This window comes from Ursus americanus, chromosome 25, assembly GCF_024610735.1.
Source record: "Ursus americanus isolate L20-20 chromosome 25, mUrsAme1.1.p, whole genome shotgun sequence".
In the NCBI taxonomy this organism is placed as follows: domain Eukaryota; kingdom Metazoa; phylum Chordata; class Mammalia; order Carnivora; family Ursidae; genus Ursus; species Ursus americanus.
This window is the reverse complement of record NC_142151.1, coordinates 39,301,763-39,325,826: the sequence shown is the minus strand read 5'-3', so window position 1 is coordinate 39,325,826 and position 24,064 is coordinate 39,301,763. Positions and strand designations below refer to the sequence as shown.

Sequence of the window (24,064 nt, the reverse complement as noted above, 5' to 3'; positions counted from 1 at the left end):
TCTTTTCTTCCTTATTTAAAGCAGTGATACTGTCAACATTTTTGTATGTTTCTTGGAGTTGGGTCACAGGATGTATATGTGTTCGACTTTACATGGTGATGACAATTGTACAAGTAGTACAAAGGTGGTTGTATAAGTTTATATTCCCATTAGGAGCATGTAAGAATGCTTGCTCCATTATCCACCAACACTGGTGAATTGGGCTTTTTAATTGTTTTCAGTTTAGCGGATGTAAAATGATAATTCATTGTGGTCTTAATTTGCATTTCCACAGTTGCTAATGAGGTTGAACATCATCTTATATATTTATTCACCACTTGTATTCCCCCCCCCCCCCCCCCCCCCGTGAAATGCCTGCTTTGTCTGGCCGTTTTTCTGTTAAGCAGTTTTTCTGTTGATTTTTAAAAATTCTTTATTCTGGATACTAATCCTTCAGTGTTTATTTATAATTATTTTTCCCAATTTGCAGATTTGCTTTTTATCTTTCTCTGTGAAGTCTCAGTGAACAGAAATTCTTAATTTTAATATATTTCAATTTATTGATTTTTTTTATAGGTTAGCACTTCTAAAAATATGATTTGTTAAAAAAAATAGTTTCCTTCCCTGAGCTCATAATAGTCTTCTATATTTTCTTCCAAAAGTTTTTATATTTTACTTTTCACGTTTAAGTCTTTATATATGCTGAAGGTAGAATTCCAGTTTCATATCTTTTTATATGAATATTTCAATCATTTCAGTCTTTTTTTTTGTTCTTTAGAGAGAGAGAGTGAGCGAGCACAAGCCAGGGGAGTGGCAGGCACGGGGAAGCAGGCTTCCTGCTGAGCCAGGAGCCCGGTGTGGGGCTCAATCCCAGGACCTTAGGATCACAACCCACACCAAAGGCAGCCGCTTAATTGACTGAGCCACCCAGGCACCCCTCAGTCATTTCAGTCTTATTTATTGAATATCCATGCTTTTCCCATGGATCCGCAATGCCACCATCGTTCTATGTCAAGTTTGCACTGACTCTTTTTTATCACTCTGTTCTCCAGTTGATCTGTTGCTTATCCCTCTGCCCATTCCATACTATCTTTAAGTCTTGATATTTGAAATTGGGCATGTTTTCTTACCTTATTTTTCAGGAATGTCTTGGGTATTCTTGGACTTTTGCTTTATCAATGTAAATATTGGAATCATCTTGTCAAATTCCTTGAAAAATTATGTTGGGGTTTTGATTGTAATTGCTTTGGAATTAGAGCTCAGTTTGAAGAGAATTATACTGTTCTGTTTTTGTGACTTATAGATCATGAATGTGCTGTATGTCTACTTAAGTCTTTAATGTTTTTGAAGACAGTCTTCAAATTTTCTGCGTATGGGTCTTTAAATATCTTCTGTTAGGTTTATTTCTGTTTTTTTGTTGCTTACCTCTAGCAAAGCAGCCGTCTTGCAGACTTTCATTATTTCTAACAGTGTCTCTAGATTGTTTTATTTAGGTAGACCATCATATCACCTGAGAATGTTAGTTTTTTTTCCTTCCTTTCCAGTCTTTTTGCCTGTTTTTCTTCCTTATGAAACTGCATTAGTCAGGACCTCTAGTACAATAATGAAAAAAGCAGTGATAATGGGTATTCTTGTTCCTTGCTTTAAAGGGAATGTTGCTTACGTCTCACCATCACAAATTAATGCTTTTCAGTAGCCTTAAGTAAATAAATGAAGGTGGGAAACACACCTTTAATTGGGAACTAAATTCCCTTCTTGGGGATTTCAGAAACAAATTTTGAAGTTTGGTTTAACAAATGAATTTTATTAACCTTAGTATTTTTAAATTGCAGATTTGCTGTTGCTGAGTCTGATTGTAACTTAGCAATTGCCTTGAATAGAAGATATACAAAGGCTTATGCAAGACGAGGTGCTGCTCGATTTGCTTTGCAAAAATTAGAGGATGCCAAAAAAGGTATTAATAACGGTTTAATTTAACAGATGCTATACAAAGAATACTAGACAGTCACAGTTCTTACCTTCGGAGAGCTTTCTGCATTTGAATAAAGCTCATTTTTACTATTTAAAAGTATCTTGATACTTTGAGAAAGAATACATTATCGGCCACCAATTAGACTTTGGTTCAGATTCTCATTCCACCGTGTATTAGCTGTGTGACCAAAGGGAAGGTTATGGATGGATCTCCTATGATTTTCAGTTTCTTATCTGTAAAATAAGGATTAAAATATTTTGTCGGATAATTTGAGGCAGAAGCACTGCACGTAAAGTTCTTAACATGTTTTTCTTTATTTGTAAATTCTAAGCCTTTTATTATCCCATAATACAGGTTTTTGTACTACAAATTACAAAAATCTGAATAAAGTTGATAATCTGGTAGGATTCTGCTGCTGCTTGGTTTTATGATGTACAACTTAGTGATAGCAAGAATCCTTCCTGGGGCTGGTGGAAGAAGGTGATTTGTCATGGGATTCTGTCAGGGTTTTGTTTGTCCTGGGGGAGAATGGAGAAAGTCCAGTAGTCTGCCGTTGGCTAGTATTTCTTACTCCTCTTAATTTTGCTGCAAGATACTTGCCTGTTTGTCACATGTAGCAAATGATTATTGTTTTATGGATTTGTTTAGTATCCTGTCTTTCAAATATTGATCTTCTCATTTACCTAGATTATGAAAAAGTATTAGAACTGGAACCAAATAACTTTGAAGCAACGAATGAACTCAGGAAAATTAATCAGGTAAATCATAGTTACTTAAATTAAGTGTATTACTTACGTTTATTTGATGAAGTAAAGGTTTTGGCATAGTCTTTGTACTGTAGATTATTTAATATAGACTTTTTCTAATTTTAGTTGTTTGTACTGTATAGTTTTACTAAACAGATTTGCAGGCTAGAGGAAGTAGAACGAATGGTATTTAAAGATCCTTAGGAGTCATCATCTTAAAAAGTTGTCTGAGGGGCACCCAGCCACTCAGTCTGTGGAGCATGTGACTCCTGATCTCGGGGTTGTGAGTTCGAGCCCCACGTTGGGTGGAGAGATTACTTACAATAAAATCTTAAAAAAAAAGTCATCTGAGGTCTGTGAACTACTGCTTTATTTTTTCCCAGATGATAGAGTTATTTCTCTTTATCCCACTAATTTTTCTTTTTCGGCTTGTGCTTTGATTTCTGTGCTAAACTTTTGCATATTCTTTGATTTTGTAATTTTTAAGTCGCTCCATCCTTATACTTTATATTTTAGCAAAAACGATACTAATTTTTTAGCAGTGAGAAAATGGTTACTACCTAGCTATAAAATTTGCTGTCAGATGACACTGTACAGTTACATATTCCTTTCAGTTTGCTGTTGAATCAGTTACAATTATTGTGCCATCTGTTGAAACTTTGAGAAAAAAATGACAATGTTTGGGGAAAATCTGCTTTTAAATATTGCCATTACTTATTGCACATAATCTGCTGATAAATTTATCAACTTGTTTGTAATTGTGAATTATATTGTATGTTTTTGTATTTTGTCTGAGGTGAAATAATGACTGAATATTAAATTGAGAAATTTGGTGATGTGGTCTTAATTATCTGTTTATTTTTGAAAATAGTTACTTGAATGGTGCCTGGCCTGTGTAGAAATTCAATAAATATTTCTTGATAAATAAATGAACAACCACCATTAGGGGATATGACTTACTCTAATCGAAATAAGATGTATATTAAATTCACTGTTTTGTTTTTTAATTTGAATTAGACTTTGAATTAGAGTAAAAGCTATTTCAATATTAATTTGAAATGTGACAGAAATTCAAATACATTTGAGTAATTTAATATTTTAAAGTCAAATATATATATGCATCTTGCATTACTTGTTTCATTTTAGCTGACTGCTCTGTCTCCTAGGCTTTACCATCCAAAGAAAACTCATATCCAAAGGAAGCTGATACAATGATTAAATCAACTGAAGGAGAGAAAAAACAAATTGAAGAGCAACAGAATAAGCAGCAGGCCATTTCAGAGAAAGATCTGGTAATCCAGAGGGATTTCAACGTATATACGTTTTGTTGAGTTTGCTCTTCGTTTCTTGTGTATCTGTTTCTGTCTTCTCTAATATTAAAATTCTTCAGTAGGGACTGAAAATTATACTGAAAAACCCCTGGAGGGTTACTAATTCAAAATTTGAATAACTGATGACTTAATACATAATTTAAAAAATAATATAGTTTAGGGAGCAAATTACTTTTGAGGATTTTAACGTATTTACGTATAGATGGTTATAAATTTAACATAGAAATAAGTTACAATTCATTCTTATATAGAATTTTTTTTTCGTTAATTCACACCGGACTGCTTTCTGATCAAAATTCCTTTAGAAACCCTGAGTTGAGATTTAGTTTAACATACTTGTAGCTTTTCTTGGAAAAATACTTATGGAACGATAAATATTTATGTAATGGTATTGATTGTGATAAACCTGACTGATTATAAATAAATGTTATAGTGAAATCCGGTATATACATTCCAGTATGGTTTAATTTATCCTATGTTTAAGCATGGTAGTGTTACCAAAGAATGAGCTGTACAATTCTGGTACTCTTTTACAAAAATTATTTGAGTTAATGAAATTCTATTGTACAGCTTCCAGTACGGCTAAAGAGTATAATATTTGGGCCTATATTTATTAAAGTGTGTTTTAGATTTAAGCTTTTTGTAATATTTAATTAGGAGAATAATGGTTAATGGAGCAAAGTGGTATAGTAGTATACATTTTTTTCTTTTTCGTACTGAAAAGAGAATAATGCCATTGCAAAAAACAACCTAAACTAACAGATTCTAGAACATGTATCGAGGACTAGATTTTTAACATTAAAATATACTTTAAGTACTGATACAATATTGATGAGGATTCTTGTAGTGTTTACTTACGATTTGAATTCAGCTAGTTTTTTGCATATTTTTTCATTCTTCTTTATACTTCTCTCCAAAATGATAGGGGAATGGATTTTTCAAAGAGGGGAAATACGAAAGAGCAATTGAGTGCTATACTCGGGGCATAGCAGCAGATGGCACTAATGCCCTTCTTCCAGCTAACAGAGCAATGGCCTATCTGAAGATTCAGAAGTAAGTATTGGTTATATTTGATGCTTTTCAGGATGAAAATGCAATTTACCATGAATTGGCACATTAGAGAAGTAATAAATTAAAATATAATTTATTTACTCTTGAGCATTAAATTTAAATGAGAGAGAAACTGAGTGTGTATCAGTACATATTCAGTAAATGTTTGCTCTTGTTATTATTTTCCCACTTGTAATAATGTGGCATTACACAGTTTAACATTTCTTTAATTGTTTTATGCATGTTATTCTGAATTAGTGATTTAAAGATTATTTTTAACCTCAGAGCCTTTTGGGCACATTTTTATCTGGCAGTGTTTTACATATGCATATCCATACATAACAAAAGAGAATTGCTGCCATTGAGATCAGCTGACTGATGATATATCCAGCTAAAACTTGGTCCTCTGATACTAACAGCTGTTTCTGGATGCACTCAGGGGTTCCAAGTTGAACAATCAGTAGGATAATGTCTGCTGGCACAAACTGTGTCTCACAGTTCTTTATATCTTTTGTAATCATATTTTATGCATAGTGACAGAATTTAAGAAAAAACCCTGTGAATACTTAAAATAGGGATTCTGAACTTTTTTTGGTGCCATGGACCCATTTGGCTGCATAGGGAACCTTTCTCAGAATAATATTTTCAAATGCATAATTATACATTTGAGACTACAAAGGCAGCCAATTATATTGAAATATAGTTTTTTAAAATACTACAATTTGTGATATAGTGGTATATATACTTTTTTATTGACACAACAAAACGAGAAACTATGTTTAAAATACAAGCAGATTTAAAGCTAAATTTGTTTTGAAGGCATAATATGAAAATTTAAATTTGGGTTGATCTGTGACATCTTCTTCCACATACTGATGAACTAATAAGTGTGGATAGGAAATAAAAAAGTAACACAGATGATTATGTTACCAGTATGGTGGCGTATGACTTTGCTCTTTGGTATCTGAATGACTACTAGGGGCAGTTAATTGCCTGATAGTTGGTGTCCAGGAGCATTTATAGACCGGGACGCTGTCATCCCATACAAACAGATAGCAGGTTTAATTACAATGGTAATTCGGAAATGGTGGTGAACATAGATAATACTTTGAGATATCTGCAACAGTTATAACGTGATATGAAAATATCTATGCTATTTATCGGGGCGAAGACATAGCTACTGCTTTTGCTACTACAGTTATAATGGAAAGAAAGGCCAAATCCCATTTAAGAGTTAGAATAAGGATGTAATATTTTTCCCATCCAACTTTTCAGATCTCTCAAAGGACCTCAGGTTAGGAGCTCGTGTCATAGAAGTAACTTTTGTTAGTATATTTATTCTCATTTAAACTAACAGACTCAATTAGAGATACATTATTTTGGTTACAGTAAGTGAGATGAAAAACAGGTTGAGTGTCCCGGTACAGGTTTAACTTTTCCACAGTGGAAAAGTTAATGTAACTTCTGGAAAGGGCAAGTGGTCCATATTATGGTGTTACACAGGGTACAGTGGTAGAGATAAGGCTGGAGATTCAGGCAGGCCCTTGACTTTGTGCTCTTTGGAGTTTTTTACCCTGAAAACCTGGGGGTTGGGGTGGGGACGGGGGTGGGGTATGGCTGTGTCTGGAATGAGAGAATGATACAATCAGCAAAGTAAAAAATATATTCGTGGGGCGTGGGCACACACTTTTTCTCAGACACGGACATGTTCGTTCTTTCGTTGCAAAGTGAATTAAAGAAATAAAAGATGTTTAAATTCATTAGAAATTTTGATTTTGTCCTTATGAGGTCTTGTTTCGGGGATAGGATGGCATTTTAGGTTTTGGGGACAATGTAACCACGGGAGATTCTCTTTTTTTGGAATTTTTTATTATGAAACTTTTATAGCTTTCATGAAAGTAATATAATAGACCCCATGTACCAAATCATCTAGTTTTAACAAGCCATACCTTTGTCATTATATTTAGTTAGCTTTTTTCCCCTCTGAATTATTATAAAGCAAATCAGAGACATTATGACATCTGGTCTCTAAAGGATCTTTTGTACATAACTGTAATACTGTTATCATGCTAGATAATTTCACAGTAATTGATTAAGGTCATTTCGACATACAGGAGGGTCTTCAGGTTTTTTTTTTTTTTTTTTTTTTAAGCTCTCCTTAACTTTCTGTGTTTTAGAGCACTACCCAGTCTGACTGAATTGATGGCTGGCTGCATGGTTGAGTAGAATTTATGAGAAGTGTTAGGTGATATGCCGTCACACATATAACAAGCCCTAAGTTTTGCGTAGGTTGGTTTTCCTTAGGTAATGTATACCTTAGGAGATCCTTAGGTGGGTAAATATTAAGTTTTGTTAGAAAATTAATGCCAATTTTAATTATCAATGTGGTACCTGTGTGTATTGAGTGTTGGAGTGGAGATGGGCTGCCAGCCAGTGGTATTCTTTTGTCTGCTCGGCTTGTATTTTTACCATCATTTCTTAACATTCTTCCACCATACTCTTTCCAGACTTTCCTTTAACCTCGTATCTCTTCTCTCCTTCCTAGATGTTTCCTAAATTTGGTGAGAGTGAACAATTAAAAAAAAAAAAAAGTCTTCCGCTCGAAGACAGACTTGGGAGTTTTTAATTAAAATAATATGCCTGCATTTTACGTTAGAAACTCAGTTTATGTGAAGTTTTTCTGTAAGCTGCATTTTCTAGTTGTTAATTTTGTTGCATTAAATAGATACGAAGAAGCCGAAAAAGACTGCACACAAGCTATTTTATTAGATGGCTCATACTCTAAAGCTTTTGCCAGAAGAGGAACGGCAAGAACATTTTTGGGAAAGTTAAATGAGGCCAAACAAGGTACGACTATTTTCTATAACAACTATCACTCAGACTCCCAAGTTACAGAAGCAGAGATTTTTGTAGCTTTTCCATTGTGCAAGGATACAGAACTTACAGAAGTAAATTTTCTTTCACAGTTCAGATCGTGAATTGTTTGCAGATTTGAAGGATTGCAGCTTCACAGTAGACCAGATTACCTTTTACTTTAATAGTGGACAGTCTGATCTGGCTAATTGCCAATCAAAGTTAATGAATAATTTGAATTATAGGTGAGAAGGAAAAGGCAAAAAAGTAAAAGAAAGGGAAGCAGCCGTTAAGGGTTAGAGGATAACATGAGATCTGCAGTGATGCTTCTTTTTATTCTTGGTACTAGTTATTTTATTTTTCCAGGATCTGTCTTTTAAGTATTCATTCAGTCCTTTTGAAGAACCAACTTGGTTTTATTGTGTGTGCTTTCTGTTTCATTTATTTCTGCTCTTTCTTTCCTTCAGTTTTGTTGAGGTTTATTTTATTTTAAAGACTTTATTTATTTGAGAGAGAGAGAGAGCGCGCATGAGCCAGGGGGAGGGCAGAGGGAGAGGGAGAAGCAGACTCCCCACTGAGCAGGGAGCTGACGCGGGGCTCGATTCCAGGACCCTGGGATCATGACTTGAGCCGAAGGCAGACACTCAACCGACTGAGCCACCCAGGCGCCCCTGTTTTGTTTAGGTTTAATTTGCTGTTTTTCTAATATCTTGACGTCAATACTTAGATAATTGATTTTCAGCCTTCCTTCTTTTCTGATATGTGCAATTAAATCTGACAGTTTCTCTAAGGCTGGCTTCAGCTGTAGCTCATGCATTTAAAAAATGGTAGTAAAATATACGTAACATAAAACTTACCATCTTAACTGTTTTTAAGTGTGCGATTCAGTGGCGTTAAGTACATTCATACTGTTGTGCAACCATCACCACCAAGCATCTTCAGAACTGTTTCATCATCCAATCCTGATAATCTACCCATTAATAAGAACTCCCTAGCCCCTGGTAACCATCATTCTACTTTCTGTTTCTATGAATTTGACTCTTCTAGGTACCCCATATAAGTAGAATCGTGCAGTATTTGTCCTTTTGTGTCTGGCTCCTTTAACTTAGCATAATGTTTTCAAGGATTAAGGCCGAATAATATTCCATAATATGGAATTCTCTTAGATTCTTACATTTGGTGAGTAACCCTGTCATTTTTTAATAGTGTGAGCTTTGGTAAATTAGGTGACCTCTAGGCCTCAGTTGTATCATCTGGATAGTGGGGTTCTGATGAACGTGACACGAGAATTCACGGAAAGTAACTAGAAGAGCACTCGGTCAGTGTTTAGCTCTTACTATCCTCACCTATTTCCTAGCGTCCTGAGTAAAACTTCTAGAGACAAACGTGGGTTAGTAACTAAATGTATCATGTCTTGAACTCCATAAATATTTTCACTAATTTATTCTATTTCTTAAAAATTCACTTTAGATTTTGAAACTGTTTTACTTTTGGAACCTGGGAATAAGCAAGCAGTAACTGAACTTTCCAAAATTAAAAAGGTAATGTATTCTGTTCACCAAAATATGGTCTTATTTTCTGAAACAGAAACACATTATCTATTACATAATTAACTTGAGAATATGTTTTGGTAGTCATGCTTACAAATTTATTTTCAAGGACTTAATTGAGAAAGGACACTGGGATGATGTTTTTCTCGATTCTACACAAAGACAAAATGTGATAAAACCTATTGATAATCCATCTCATCTTGGGTCAACTGTAAGTGAAGCACTTTTCTTTCCTTTTTTTCCCTTCCTTTTTCAATGTCACTGTTGTATTAATAAGAGTTGGAAGCAAACTGTTGAATTAATAAACTCTTCTTAGACTCTTTAAAAAGCACTCTTAGGATTATTGACATAATAAAAATGGGGAAAATTCAGCCGTTCAGAATTCTGGGATAATTTTTTCAGTGACTTAAGTTAGCACTATAAATTTAAATATTTCTACATATTTTCTGATATTAAAGGAATTTGAGGTAGTTTTATTTTATAATAATTAAATATTTTTAATTTCTGGTACCATTTTTATTTGGGATTATGATTTTATTATAATAGTAGCCTTACATCTCATGTAGGGTTAGATCTAAAATCAGCACCTCAGCTCAGCAACAACAAAAGTAAGGTGAATACACTGCTCAGACCATTTATCAGGAGGTGCAGGTGGGGGTGGTGGGGTGGTCCCCGGGGCCACCGAGGGGCAGGAGGCAGAGGCGGTTCAGAGCCCATGCATGGTGATAAAGGGAGCCCATGGCACGTGCAGGATGGTCCTGATAAAGGAGGGGATCCTCTTGTCGCCATACTGACTTGCAGAGTAGAAGTGAAAGCTGTGTTGATGTGACAGACAAAAGAGCCAATACCAACATTAGCTGAAACCCAGAAAAGCGGGTGTCAGCACCTGCCACCTTTCCCACCACAACTTTCCCAGAGAGCACATTAGTGCCAGAAAAAACTGTCCCTCCCACCGGGGGCTACCTGCAGCTTGGGGGAATAGAGGCCAGGAGGTTAAATTACTGTCACCACACCTCACTGCCCATGCCAGTGTAGAACGGCAAGGGGGTCCATCCTAGAGGGTTACCGGAAGTCATCACAGACCGATAAAGTACCGTACTGCGGACAGGCAGGCGTCTGCGCCCAGGGTAACCCTGCGTCCCTCCTCCTCCCTGGCTGCTGGAGGTGTGGTTCTTTGTATATTGAGAACAGAAGGAATGAGTGAGAATGACAAGCCCATTCTCCACACATCATAGCCACTCCTGTGGAAGAGGTCTGCCTGCCAGCCCATGACCTTCTTCCTTTGCTTCCCTCCCTGACAAAGGGGTCTTCTCTCTGGAAGTTCTGTCAGTGGCCTCAGAGACCTCTGGGATGTGGGGATGCCTGCAGGCTTGGAGGGGAACTGAGAGTGTTTTCTGAGAGGAACATGTTACCTATAAATGCCAATTAAGTTCAGCTACATTTATCTTACCAATTCATAAGTAATTCTGATTTTAAGTACACTATGAGACAGAGTAATTATGTTCTATGGAAAAAGGAGGCAAAAATTCTAAATAACAGGATTAACACAAATATGTTTTGATTTCTGGTATAAAATTCCCATGCTGTGTCATGAGAGGCAGTATGAGTTCTAACAGTGACTCAGGACACAGCAGAACCCACTCAGGAACACAGCCGAAGGACTTCGTGTGGACCTGGCCCTGCAGTGGTAACTGAAAATTCTCTCTTCGTGACCTTATTGCTGGTGTACGTTTTCTACTGCAAATATGTCACCTTGGATAATTCAGAATATTTTTACCCAGGGTACAACTGGAGGGATTCCGTATAGCACGTTTACCGACAGACATGGAGCAGTGATGAGTTAGTTAGGAAATTGACCTTATCTAAGACCATTCAGAATTGCACAACCCACACAATGTGAAGTTGGAGGGATGGCATTTCGTATTTTCCAGTTGTGAGGATTACCGCAGGCATTCTGACCAGGTTAATCGCCTAACTGGAAACAGAAAAGGAGGAAACAATGATCCCACACACAGGAGTTCTGGAAGGAGTCAGCCAGGCCAGGAGGCTTCAGTGTGGAGTGTGGTGTCATTCTCTTCATGTTATTCCCAGAAAGACACAGACCCCTAAGGTCCTCAGCCGTTAGGTACTTTTGGCTTCTGAAGGCACAGCTAAGGTGACACGCTGAAAATAGAGAAGCTGTAGGCTCTTGGGTTAAGAGTTTGCACTTTGAAGATAAATAACAGCAGACATCTCACACAACACACAGAACAGAGGTAAGGCCAGGAGAGAGCGCTGTGCAAGAAGATGGTTTCTCGAAAGAGCTACGACTGAAAATGGCCACAGCATTTACCTTGTCCTTCTCGGTGTCCTTGCTAGAGACAGAGCTGCTGTTCCTCGGGGCAGCGGCACCAGCTTCTGGATCTCATAAAGGCCCTAGAAGGAATGGAGGTTTATTTTGATTTGCATAGACTGTGCAGAATTAAAACCAACCCTCCACTCATTTCTCCACCACCTTGAACTCTTCCCTGTTCTCAGGTCCCTGACTGGCAGAGGATTTCCCACATGCTCAGGTGATCCCCAAGGATAAGGGGGAGACCTGTCCCCTATGCTTGGGGAAGACACCACAGGCCCTGGTTTAGGTGTTTTTATAACTCATCAAATAACTATGGGAAGCTTGGGGCTCAAATCAGCTGGAAAGAAAGTTACAGGTGTCCCCCATGGCTCGGAGAACCCAGCACGTGGTCTTTGCATACAGTGCACATGCACAGACGTGGTGTATGTCTGCGTTTCTGTAAACAGCCTCATTCTTTCTCTGCAAGAGACACCTGCTTTCCAGCTCAGTGTGGGGGAAATGACACAGCCCATCTTAGGGGTGTTCTGAGAAACTCGAGGATGGGTACAGTGTGCTCAGCCAGGTTTACCCTTACATTGCCAGACCCTCAGTACCATAACTATATCTTTTCAAAAAAAAAAAAAAAATCACCTAAGGCAGAACTCTACTATAAGCGAATTGTCTTTAAAAATATACCTTGCACATTGTTTTTGGTGTACTGTACTATTTTTCATTAAGTCCAACAAAGCCAGGTTTTTCCCTGCAATATTAGAGTAGCTGGCATGAATTTAGCAATTTGTTTTGTGCTGAATTATTATCTGTAACTTTATATATATATGCAGGATATGATGTGACTGTGGTAATTTCTAACATTTACCTAATTTATACTGAAGAGTCCACAAGACAAATGAAGATTTAAAAAATATTTATAAAATGAACACCCACGAAATCACCCAACTAGGTAAAAACTGAAAGGTGTCAGCCTCCACAATCTCCCTGTGTGCCCCCCACAGGTTATGGTCCTCTCCCTGCCCCTAGAAGTGACTGTTAGGCATGGCGGATGCTTTGAGAGCCGTAACAATTTTATAAGGAAGTCAGAGCAGGTATTTTTATCTTCCTTTTACAAGGGAAGAAAGTGAGGCAAAGATAGTTTTGTCAAGTTCATATTTCAGGTTGGTAACAGAGAATATCTTAGTTAAATGCTTTTCTAGTGTGTGTTTTTTTTTCCCCTTCAGTTTTTCCTCCATTCCCCATGAGTCTTTTTCTGTCGCTTTCAAAAGTTTCTTCTTTTTTTTTTTTAATTTTTTTTATTATATTATGTTAGTCACCATACAGTACATCCCCGGTTTCCGATGTAAAGTTCGATGATTCATTAGTTGCGTATAACACCCAGTTCACCATGCAATACGTGCCGTCCTTACTACCCATCACCAGTCTATCCCATCCCCCCCCCTTTTTTTTTAATTATGTAGGCTCCACGCCCAACATGGGGACTCCCAACTCATGACCCTGAGATTTGGGGTTGCGTGCTCTACTGACTGAGCCAGCCAGACACCCCCCATGTTCTTATTGTGACTTTGTTCTTGGATTTTCTGAGATAGTACTTGTTTCATGACCAGGCATAGATCTAGTTGCTTTTATAGATTGTACTCATTTTCATACGTTATGTTAACATGCTGCTATTCTTTTCAATTAATTGTTTAACTGATTAAATGTTTAATTAAAAGTGGTTTTAAAAAAGTGGTTTAAACTTTTACATCTTTGTAAGATATTTTCCCAAAAAATTAATTCACAAGGTTTAAAAAAGCCTTTGTCAGACTTTGTTGTCCATAATTATAAAAACATGGCCAAGTGGTATATCAAATATCTGTATGTGTGATGTCCCATGGCCAGTATATAAGGAGCTTTTATACATTGGTCGGGTTCTCTTTTCCGTCACTTTAAAAATCAATTTATGTTAATAGTTTGAAAATGCAACATGTATTTAAGTCTTTTGTGGCAAGATCTCAAAACAGAACACCTCTATGAAATGAAAGATCTGGGGTAAACCATTCTATAAATCATCCCAAACAAACAAACAAAATCAATATCTTAGCAGGAAGGGGGAAATTTGCTGTTTATTTTTGTAATAGGTCTTCATAATAAAAATGTAGGCATTATTTAAAAAATAGAAGATGCAGTTTGGTGTAATGTTTTTAAGAGTTGATTTGAGCCCCACTATAAACTTTGAAATCTTGGCAAGTTACCTAATCCCTGTGAGATCCTTACTTTTTTTCCTTGTGAGGATGATTCACAGGTGAGTTTCGATCAAAGGAAATAATATCCATTAATGCTAAGGCAGGTTTAGGTGAAATGAATATTAATTTTCTTGTCAGTCACATATTTGTGAGACAACCTGACCACTGGGGAAAGTGGTCAGAAAAGAGAGGAAGGTCCCGGAAGTAGAGGAGTCCTAGGATTACCTGAGTCAAATGAGAGCCTAGGCCAGGGAAGTCTGTTTTAAGGGCTGACAGCCTGGGAGTACTTTTGGCGAATCTTCTCTGGAGAGAGTGTAGGAGAGCGGTGACGTGGATCACCTGGGACCCGGGGTTCCCGGATAGGTGGTAGTAAATGAAGGGTCTCCTGATCTTGTAGTCTCTGCTGAAATACTTTGTTTTATTTTCATTTTTCTGTTTTCCTATAGCAAAACTTCACCTTTCTCCATGGTCCTTCCTCTTCTCTTTCTCCCTGTTTATTTTTATTTTTCTCTTCCTTTTCTTGAAATGGCCATGAGACAGAGCTAAACAAAATGTTATGCATCTAAATCTTAATTTTGAGAAAGGCTTAGTTGAATCTTTCATATTTTCTTAAATCTTTCTGTAGTGATACCTTTTGTGTTTCACTCCTGTTAACCAGCAGACTGTCATCCGCCTCATCACTCCCGACCATCAGTAGCCCTCAGAAGCTCCCAGTACCCACTGGTCTGTGCTTCTTAGAGACCACTGATTAGGAAATTTTAAAATTAGGATCATGTTTACACATCTGTTGTCAGTGAAAGGATCTGTTGTTAAGTGGGACTGTATTGATTTAATGCAACGATGACTGCCTGTCAGAAATTATAGTCTGTGTGCAGCACTCACACATGCGCATTCTTGGTCAGTGTCTTCGGGGCAAACTGTTGCTGTTGAGAGTTCTCAGCAAGGCAAAGGCTTCAGCCTAACACGATCGTACTTTAAATAGAACTGCTTCTCGGATTCTGTTAACAATTTTGCTAATAGCTTTTAAAAATTTATGTCCGTTCATCCAGTAACACTTGGTTGTTACTGTTAGGTCTTATCTTAGCTGTGTTAATAGGACGTCTGGATTTAACAGAGTTTAATATATATGTCTAAAGTTTTTATATTTACAACTTTTTGATTTAAGATTCAGTCATACATTTGGGGGCGCCTGGGTGGCACAGCGGTTAAGCGTCTGCCTTTGGCTCAGGGCGTGATCCTGGTGTTCTGGGATCGAGCCCCACATCAGGCTCCTCCGCTGAGAGCCTGCTTCTTCCTCTCCCACTCCCCCTGCTTGTGTTCCCTCTTTTGCTGGCTGTCTCTATCTCTGTCAAATAAATAAATAAAATCTTTAAAAAAAAATTCAATCATACATTTGGAATGAACACTTAGAATAAATTGCAGAAAAGTTTTTTATTAAAAATAACAGTATTATATGTAAACTTAAGAAGTTGAACACATTTGACATTTGTAATGATTGAAATAGTGAATCCTGTTTATTTTGTTAAATTAGAAACCATTATGGTCAAGTCTTAACAACTTTGTGAATATATTTGGCAAATCTTTAATCCTGGGCTGGTTTTATCCAGTAGCTACATATTTAGAAAATCTATTTAGGTGTTTTTTGTTTGTTTGTTTGTTTTTAAATCTGCTTAGATTTTAATGTTAGTGTGTTTCGTACAGAATACTGGTTACTGTCTGACTTTGTTCTGCTTTGCCTTCAGTTAGCCCACTGTAGGTTTGGCCATAATTTTTCTTGGCGTTGTTTCCTCTAGGATAAAGTCCCAACTCCTTGTCATGGCGCACAATTCCTTTATAAGCTGTCTAAGCAGCCTTTCAGGCTTTGTCCCCCGCACTCCTCCCCTTGCACCAGCTTTCCACTGACCATGCTGTGCCCTTCCCCATTGCCATTCATGTGTAGTTTTCTGGGGCGACTCTCCTGATGCCTCTGTGTTCTCTTCGCATGTGGTGCTTTCACCTTTTACGGCATGCGTCCCATTGCCTTGGAAAGACGTATACCTACATCTCTGCTTTCTCCCATTCAGACTTACATGTGCTAGGTGCCAGGCATCTTTTTATTCTTTGATTTCTCGGAGTATGACGCCCATCTATCTAGCTATCAGATTGACTTATAACTGTTAGTCTATGAAATTAAAATCTAAGTACATGCTGTAAATATGGAGCAGATATTAGTTATAAGAACACGGCAGCCTTTTCATTTGTGACCCTAAAGTAGGAAACCTTTATATGTTGGTTTCAAGAATTGATTTTAATTGTTTTAGAAACCACTCAAGAAAGTTATTATTGAAGAAACTGGCAATTTGATACAGACGATTGACGTGCCAGGTAGCACTGCTGCACAGAGTGATCCTGTTACTGTGGCCAACGGAACAGCAAGTGCAGGCTCTACGAGTAAGAAGAACTCAAGCCAAGATGACCTTTTGCCCGCAAGTGATATTCCAAAAGCAAAAGTATTGAAAATAGAAGAAATCAGTGATACTTCAGCCCTGCCGTGAGTAGAAGAAATACTCTCTCTTTTTTTTTTTTTAAGATTTATTTATTCATTTTAAAGAGAGGGGGGGGTGAGAGCAAGGGGGGAGGCAGAGGGAGAGGGAGAGAGTCTTCTGTAGGCTCCGCGCTGAGCGTGAGCCCGACGTGGAGCTCGATCTCACGATCCTGAGATCACGACCTCCGCTGAAACCAAGAGTTGGGTGCTTAACTGACTGCACCACCCAGGTGCCCCAGAAGAAATACTCTTACTTGATACTCCTCTAGAATGGTAATAATTCACTAGAAAATTGGTATTAACTGATGAGACTTCTGGTTTGTGCTTATCACCATAATTCTTTGAACTGCCCAACTTCACATTCTAGATTTTTATTTGTACTTAGCTGTAGGAAAGGTTTTGCTTTTAAGGTATGATCACTATTCCTATGCCATAGTGGGGAATTTAGAGGTAAGAAAGTATCTTGAACAACTTACTTTGTGCATTTTTATTCTAGAACTTCAGTAAATGCATTTTACTTTTTAATTCAGCAAAAATAAGTTTTTAAAAGGAAGCTTCATAAAAAATGTAGAGTTTAGTCATCATTACTCTAGCCATTAATATTTAAGATTACTTGGGGGCTCTTTAAATTATGTGGGGAATTTTAAATAATAGTCATGTATTTGCTTAATGGTGAGAATATAAAAGATCTAGATTAATTAGGTTTATTTGGGGATGTTGAAACTTTGTTCTTACATTCTTGTATTGCCACTCAGTAATCCTATTAAAAGTTTTTTTTTATGTTTAATTTGAGTGGTTTTATTTAAAGTGATAGTGATTAGTGATTTGGGGAAAACTTAAGAGGTGGATTTTTTTAAAGGAGGAAGCATTTCTTGGTGTCTGGGATTATCTCTCTTGAAACTGTGATAATTCAGATTTCTGAAAGGCTGAGTTGTGAGTATCTGTGCTGTGATGTAGTAATGCAATACATAGAAATGGTGTGCTTCAAAAGGTGCCAGGCTACATTAGCCCAGCAGATGAGAACAGTCACTACACAGCCAGCATGTGAAAATCATCTGTCTTGCCAAAGATACAGGTGTATTTTTATCAGCTGAAAGAATTTACTACACGTAGAATACAAATAGTTACAATACTATATTAATAAAGTCAGAAATTGAAAAATGTCTCTTGATGTTTCCTTATAAAAGCTTTATTTGTGGTTCTTTTCTAATTGTTTGACTGATGGCCTCTGAAATATCTCAGACCTCAAGTCAACTTGAAACAGAATGTATGTCAGTCTTTCGGTGAGCAGATTTCTGTAGAGACAGACAAGACACCTGCTCGGTTTGTCACAGCTGTTCTTCCTCCAGTCCCTGCAAACTCATTCCAGCTTGAATCGGATTTCAGACAACTGAAAAATTCTCCGGATATGTTGTATCAGTATTTGAAGGTAAGAAAGAGGAAGCTAGTAGTTCTAGTTTAAGTAAAAGGTCAAAGAACTTCTTTTATCACTAGTGCTGTACAAATAGCCCTGTATCTGCTTTTCGTATAACACGATTGTAGACCCCTTCCTTGCCTCCTGCATGTATTACCTCGGCCAGACCGTTTTAAATGTTTGCAACTAGGAAACCTCTGGAAATAGGTTCTGTGTTAAGTTCTGTGGTTTAATATAACTTAATCTAATTTCAGAAATCATAACCTAAACCTAATTCTTCATTCTTCAAGATGGGGGAAGAAGTTAAACTACATCGAGTGCCTTCCATGTGCCCCAAGCACTGCTTGGCAATATTTAGACAATCATTCTCTTGAAAACGAGTTCTTACTTGCTTCAAGAAAAAGAACCAGATCCTATGAAATTTACCAAATAATGGATTTTAGCATTGTCTTTTTCAAGTGTGATTATAGTAATAATCCCTTATAATTTTCTAGTATACAATTACTTCTAAGTACATTAGCTCATGTAATTCTATTTTTTGAACTGTCTAGTTATTTCTATTGCTCCTTGAGAGCTCTCTCAAGATTCCTGTCTCTCTTAGGAAACATCTCTCTGTTCAAGGAGGTTTTTCTCTGCCTTGAACAGAGTGATTATCTTACAGTTCCTTTGACTTTTGTCCTTCTGTCACAGTTACGTTGCATGGTGACCCCATTATTATTCAGTAAGGACTAGTGCGTAACAGTTATTCTTTCCTATATTCACCTAAGCGGTTGTTATATACATAATTTGTGATATGTGAATGTTGCCATGATGTAATTTTCTAACTCTTTGTATCTTTTCCAAGCAAATTGAACCATCCGTGTATCCTAAGTTGTTTCAGAAAAATCTAGATCCAGATGTATTCAACCAAATCATTAAAATTCTGCATGACTTTTATATCGAGTAAGTGGAATTTTTTTGTCATCCCTGCATATTGTAATGTTATGCTATTTCTAGTGATTTGGGAAAGTCATTCTCCTTGATGTCATATTACCATTTTCTGTATTGCAAAATTAGCTCTGTAGTAAATTTCACCATTGCAGAAGTTGTGACGAGAGGACAAGTGCAAGCAGTAAAAAGGGAAATGATTAGGTAGGAGGAAAAAGGACTTTAAAACTTTTTCTTAAAGAAAGGGAGGTGTAGAAGTGACAAATGTGATAGCAAATTAATAAAGTCTGTGCTATATGGTGTAATGAGCACTGGGTGTTACATGCAACTGATGAATCACTGACCTCTACCTCTGAAACCATTAATACACTATATGTTAATTAATTGAATTTAACTAAAAAATAAACTATAAAAAGTCTGTGCTAAGCCTCACATTTAAGAAAATTATAGTTTCTTCAATTGACGATATAGCTCTTCATTTGGGCACTTAACGTGTAGACCACATCCAGGGAAAAAAGATAAATGAAGACCTTTTTTATATATAATGAGAAATCTAGTGTTATAAAAACTGAATTACATGAGCTACTTTTAATTAATCATTTGTTTATATTTGGATTGCTTCAGGAAAGAAGAGCCATCACTCATCTTTGAAATCTTACAGAAACTTTCTGAACTAAAGAGGTTTGATATGGCAGTGATGTTTATGTCAGAACCTGAGAAAAAAAGTAAGTCTGTGAAGAAAGCTTTTCCAGATCTCTTTATTCTGACATGTTGCTTTATTTATTCAACAAGTATAGTGGACATTTATTGAATATTTACTAAGATACATGCAATTAAATTTAAATTAATCACAATAAAGTTTAATTGAATTATAGTTAAGTAAAATCACATCTTTTAATCCTGACAATAGCATTATGAGGTTTAGGCATGATTAACAGTTCTCTTTTACAAAGGTGGAAACTGAGGCATAGAGAGGTAAGGAACCTGACCAAGCTCACCTAGAGAAGAAGCCGGACCCAGGATTTAAGGTTAGGCAGTCCCGGCTTTATAGTCTGGACTCTTCTACTTGAAAATGCATTAAAGTGTAACGGTTGAGAGCTTGCTGTGGTGGAACACGTGAAGGGTACCCACCACAGACGCATGTCACCGGGCATGGGGGCAAGGGAGGTCAACCCAGTCTGTGAGAGCCTGTTCCCTTGTGTTTGATTGAACCTGACTCCTCAAAGACGTGCGGGAGTCAGTGAGATGAAAGGGGTGGGGAAGAGTTTTAGACCGGGGAATGGTGTATGCGGAAGTTCCGAGGCAGGAAAGAACAAATTGACTTGAGAAAATTGCACGTACAGTGCAGCTGGATTGTAGAGTCAGGGGGACAGTTGGCAGGTGACGATCTTGGAGAATTCTATTCCTTATCTATTTCTACATCTCGGTTTTTCCCATGAAGTGTCAGTTTAGGGAAACCTTAAGTAACATCGAACTCTGCAGGAACTTCAGTTACTTCAGGGTTTTGGGCTTTACTCTAGTTTTAGGAAAAAGAAAAAGTACTAGAATGCCAGGTTTTTAGTTTTAAAAATAGCAGAAACTCTATGTACCATTTTCATGTATCTCCTAACCTAAACATACCTCGGGCTCCTTTTCTTGTGTCTTTATGTTTCTAGCAGCGACATTGAATGAGTCTGAATCACTAAGAAGAATACTCTTTACGTTGTACTTGGAGAAGTGGACACATCATTTTAAAAACATGAGATTTTTAAATAGGGTTTAAATTAAAAGACGTTTCTGTTTTATCTTTACTCAGAAACAGCCCTTGAAGTTCCCTGAAAAATACCAGCTTCTCTTATTACTATTCTAACCTCTTCTACTACTTTTTTTTGATTACTCTGCTCCACCACACGGACTTTATATTTTCTGATATACCAAGCTGGTAAACTTATTTTGGCCTTAGGCGCTTTGCACTTGGCCGTTTCCACGGCCTAGAATACCTTCCCCTTGCCTGCTTCTTCACTTCATTCCGTTTCCACCTCAGAGTTGCCACCTCAGAGACCCCCTTCCTCAACAGAGCTACTCAAAATAACTGCCCGCCTCCCTTTATCACCCTCTGGCTTCTTACCCTCCTTTATTTTTCTTCATAATATCTAATGAGCTGAAAATCTTTCATGGATTTGTTTATTATTTCTCTCCCCCTAATAGAATGAAAGCTCCACGAGAGCAGGAACCTCGTATACCTTGTTCTCTGGGCCTCACGGCGTAGATCGTTGCTTAGTGCAGAACAGCCTGTCAGTATAACTGCACCGAGTAAATGCATTTCTTGGTGCTGTAATGTGATAAGTACAAGTGTACTCAAAGAATGTCAGTTGGTTCTTTAGACTGGCTTACCAATAGTACTGTCTCGGTTGGGCCACCATTGTCAGCGAAGCCAAACACGGGGAGCAGCTGGATGGTTCCTGGAGTGTAACTAGGCACTCAGTCAGTATTAGCTGCTCTTACCTTTTTCGTCAGTAACAACCGGTAGCCAGGGTCCAGGTTGAACTATACTGAGTTTTCCAAAGTGTTGAGTGTGGGCCATGCAGTGGTATGAAAGACGATTTTATATGACTTATAGGCAAGTTTTGTGGTAATTTTTAATAGTTATGTAGTTTATTGGATATTATAAAAATATATAGCTAACATGATTTTGCAGCTGTTGTTTCAATTACTGTAAAGTTTCGATTTACAGTAGTGGATACAACATTTTCTTTTAAAATAAAATAGTTTCAGTTTGAAGAACCGTTAATTGAAATATTAAGTAAATAACGTATACTTGTTACAGAGGACAAAAATGCTTAAGGTAGTACAGGATGAGTTAAGTTTAATCTGCAAGATTCATGTTGTTGAGAAAGTAGGGGAAGTTTTTTACAAAATATCCTGGAAGAATCTATATAATTTTCTCTGATTAGCTTTTTAAATATCTGAATTAGAATTTGTAAATGATCCTAACGGTTATTACTTTAAAATAGAAAAAGTTTTGTTTGACAAATCAGATTACTCTCTTTAATTTTTATGTCATTTAGTTTTTAAAAAATGGAAATTAAAATGAATTTTTTTTCTTTTTTCAGTTGCACATGTGTTGTTCAATCACATAGACAAATCGGGATTGAAGGATAAGTCTGTTGAAGAACTCAAGAAAAGATATGGTGGTTGATTTTCATTTTTACTGAAATTATTGTCTTTGACTTTCATATGTAAATTTTTTTTACCGAAAATAAAGTATTTTGCTTTTTAAGAAAATGAAATCATACAGGAAAAGATTATCTTTAGACATAAGTTAATTAACTCTACATAGTGAATTGAGACTTACGTAATGAGAAATGTACTCAGGTGAGCTATTTGTAAGTCATTTTCCAAAAATAAAAATATAATGACGTATATTTGTAAAGATCAGTATTTTATGTCATTTAACATTCTAAATCTAGATGCATTCTTCAGTGCCCCGTAATTTTAACATTATTTTTATATTTTCTTAAGTTTTCGTAGGCACGTGACAAGGTTGCTTCGTTAGCATACGAATAAAGTTATAGTTGTATAGAGGGTGTTAAGGAGATGGAATTTTCTTTATAAAAGTTTTAATATTGTGCTAGTTCCCTAACATAAAAATATTTATTTACAGGATGTGTATTTTTAGTATTTACCGTGAAAGGAGATTTAGACTCTTTCAGTAGGTTCCTTGAAGAGTCACAGCATCCTTAAATGTTCATGCTGCAGTTTTTTTCCCTCATGATATCCACATTATATGTCATCTAAAGGCAAATAATGATTAAAGCAAAGTGTAAACATTTTAAAAACTAGGAACGTCTAAAGTAGTCGTTAGCATATAGCTTGCGTATATGTGTGTGTCTGAGGGTGGTATGTGTAAGTTTTGAAAGCAGGGCTAGTATTCTCATCCTGGTTTTGCAAAGTACCTGACACAGTCCTTTGCACAGTGTTAGGTGCTCAATTGATATTTATACAACTTAATTGAATTTTACCATAGGAACCAACTTTAGCAAATGTCTAAAATAGCACCCTTGCAAATTTTGGGCATATACTGTAAATGTTAAAACCAAGTTAATTTTAGAGGCTACCAGGTTGTTAGACTATTAGGTCACTATCCTTTAGCTGTTATCAGCATCAATAAGACCATCCAACTTAAGACTTTTATACTGTTATTTTTATTGCATCATACATATGCTTAAAATTGCTTGAGTAATAATCGTAATCTATTTACAAAGATAATTTCCCCAGTTCATGGTATAAATTACTGAAGTGGTTGTAACTTGTATAGCCTCAGTGTTTTACAATGCACTTAGGATAGAATTTTTTAGTGTTACGCGTTGCTGGATGTGTCGTATTATGACATATGAAAAGGTAATGAAATCGAGCCTTTTATGTATAGCTTATACATGGGCGATAACTATTCAATTTTGAATGACTTGAATTTTTCTCAAGTCATTAAATAAGTTGGTTTTGATGTACAGAAAAACTTCCCAAAGCCAAAAATGTTCTTTCATATATTTTCTTATGTGATCCTTAGAAGAAACTTACAAAGTAGTCAGGGCAGGTAGTGTGATTGCCATTTTTTTTTTTTAAGTTTTTTATTTTAATTCCAGTATAGTCAACATACAGTGATACATTAGTTTCAGGTGTGCAATATAGTGATTCAGCGCTTCCGTACATTACTCAGTGCTCATCATGACAAGTGTACTCTTAATCCCCTTCACCTGTTTCCCCCATCCTCCCACCCATCTCCCCTCTGGTAACCATCAGTTTTGTTCTCTATAGTTAAGAGTCTATTTCTTGGTTTGTCTCTCTCTCTCTCTCTCTCTTTTTTTTTTTTGCCTTTGCTCATTTATTTTGTTTCTTAAATTCCACACACGAGTGCGATCATAGGGCATTTGTCTCTCTCTGACTGACTGACTTGCTTATTAGCACAATGCTCTCTAGCTCCATCCATGTCCTTGCAAACCGCAAGATTCCATTCTTTGATGGCTGGGTAGTATTCCATTGTAGACATTTACCACCTCTTCCTTCTCCATTCATCTGTTGCTGGCTGATTGCCCTTTTTAACAGAAGAAGAGGAGATTCAGAGAGTAAATGGCTCCGCGATCAGAGCTAAAAAATAGCAGAACTGGTTCAGAATGTGCTGTCTCCTACT

At 36.7% G+C, this 24,064-nt stretch overlaps 1 protein-coding gene across 1 annotated transcript in view; it reads left to right on the top strand.

Annotated features, from left to right (window-relative positions):
* Positions 1-23,746, top strand: part of RPAP3 (RNA polymerase II associated protein 3) — a 40,955-nt gene extending 17,209 nt beyond the window's left edge. The window contains exons 6-17 of the mRNA XM_045801203.2: positions 1,812-1,933; positions 2,639-2,709; positions 3,864-3,989; positions 4,954-5,081; positions 7,804-7,925; positions 9,402-9,472; positions 9,591-9,692; positions 16,333-16,562; positions 17,799-17,985; positions 18,815-18,912; positions 19,522-19,622; positions 21,990-23,746. Of these exons, the coding sequence (XP_045657159.2) occupies positions 1,812-1,933; positions 2,639-2,709; positions 3,864-3,989; positions 4,954-5,081; positions 7,804-7,925; positions 9,402-9,472; positions 9,591-9,692; positions 16,333-16,562; positions 17,799-17,985; positions 18,815-18,912; positions 19,522-19,622; positions 21,990-22,075 (1,444 nt within the window). The 3' untranslated portion in view covers positions 22,076-23,746. The remainder of the gene's footprint in view (positions 1-1,811; positions 1,934-2,638; positions 2,710-3,863; positions 3,990-4,953; positions 5,082-7,803; positions 7,926-9,401; positions 9,473-9,590; positions 9,693-16,332; positions 16,563-17,798; positions 17,986-18,814; positions 18,913-19,521; positions 19,623-21,989) is intronic.
* Positions 23,747-24,064: the final 318 nt, after the last annotated feature.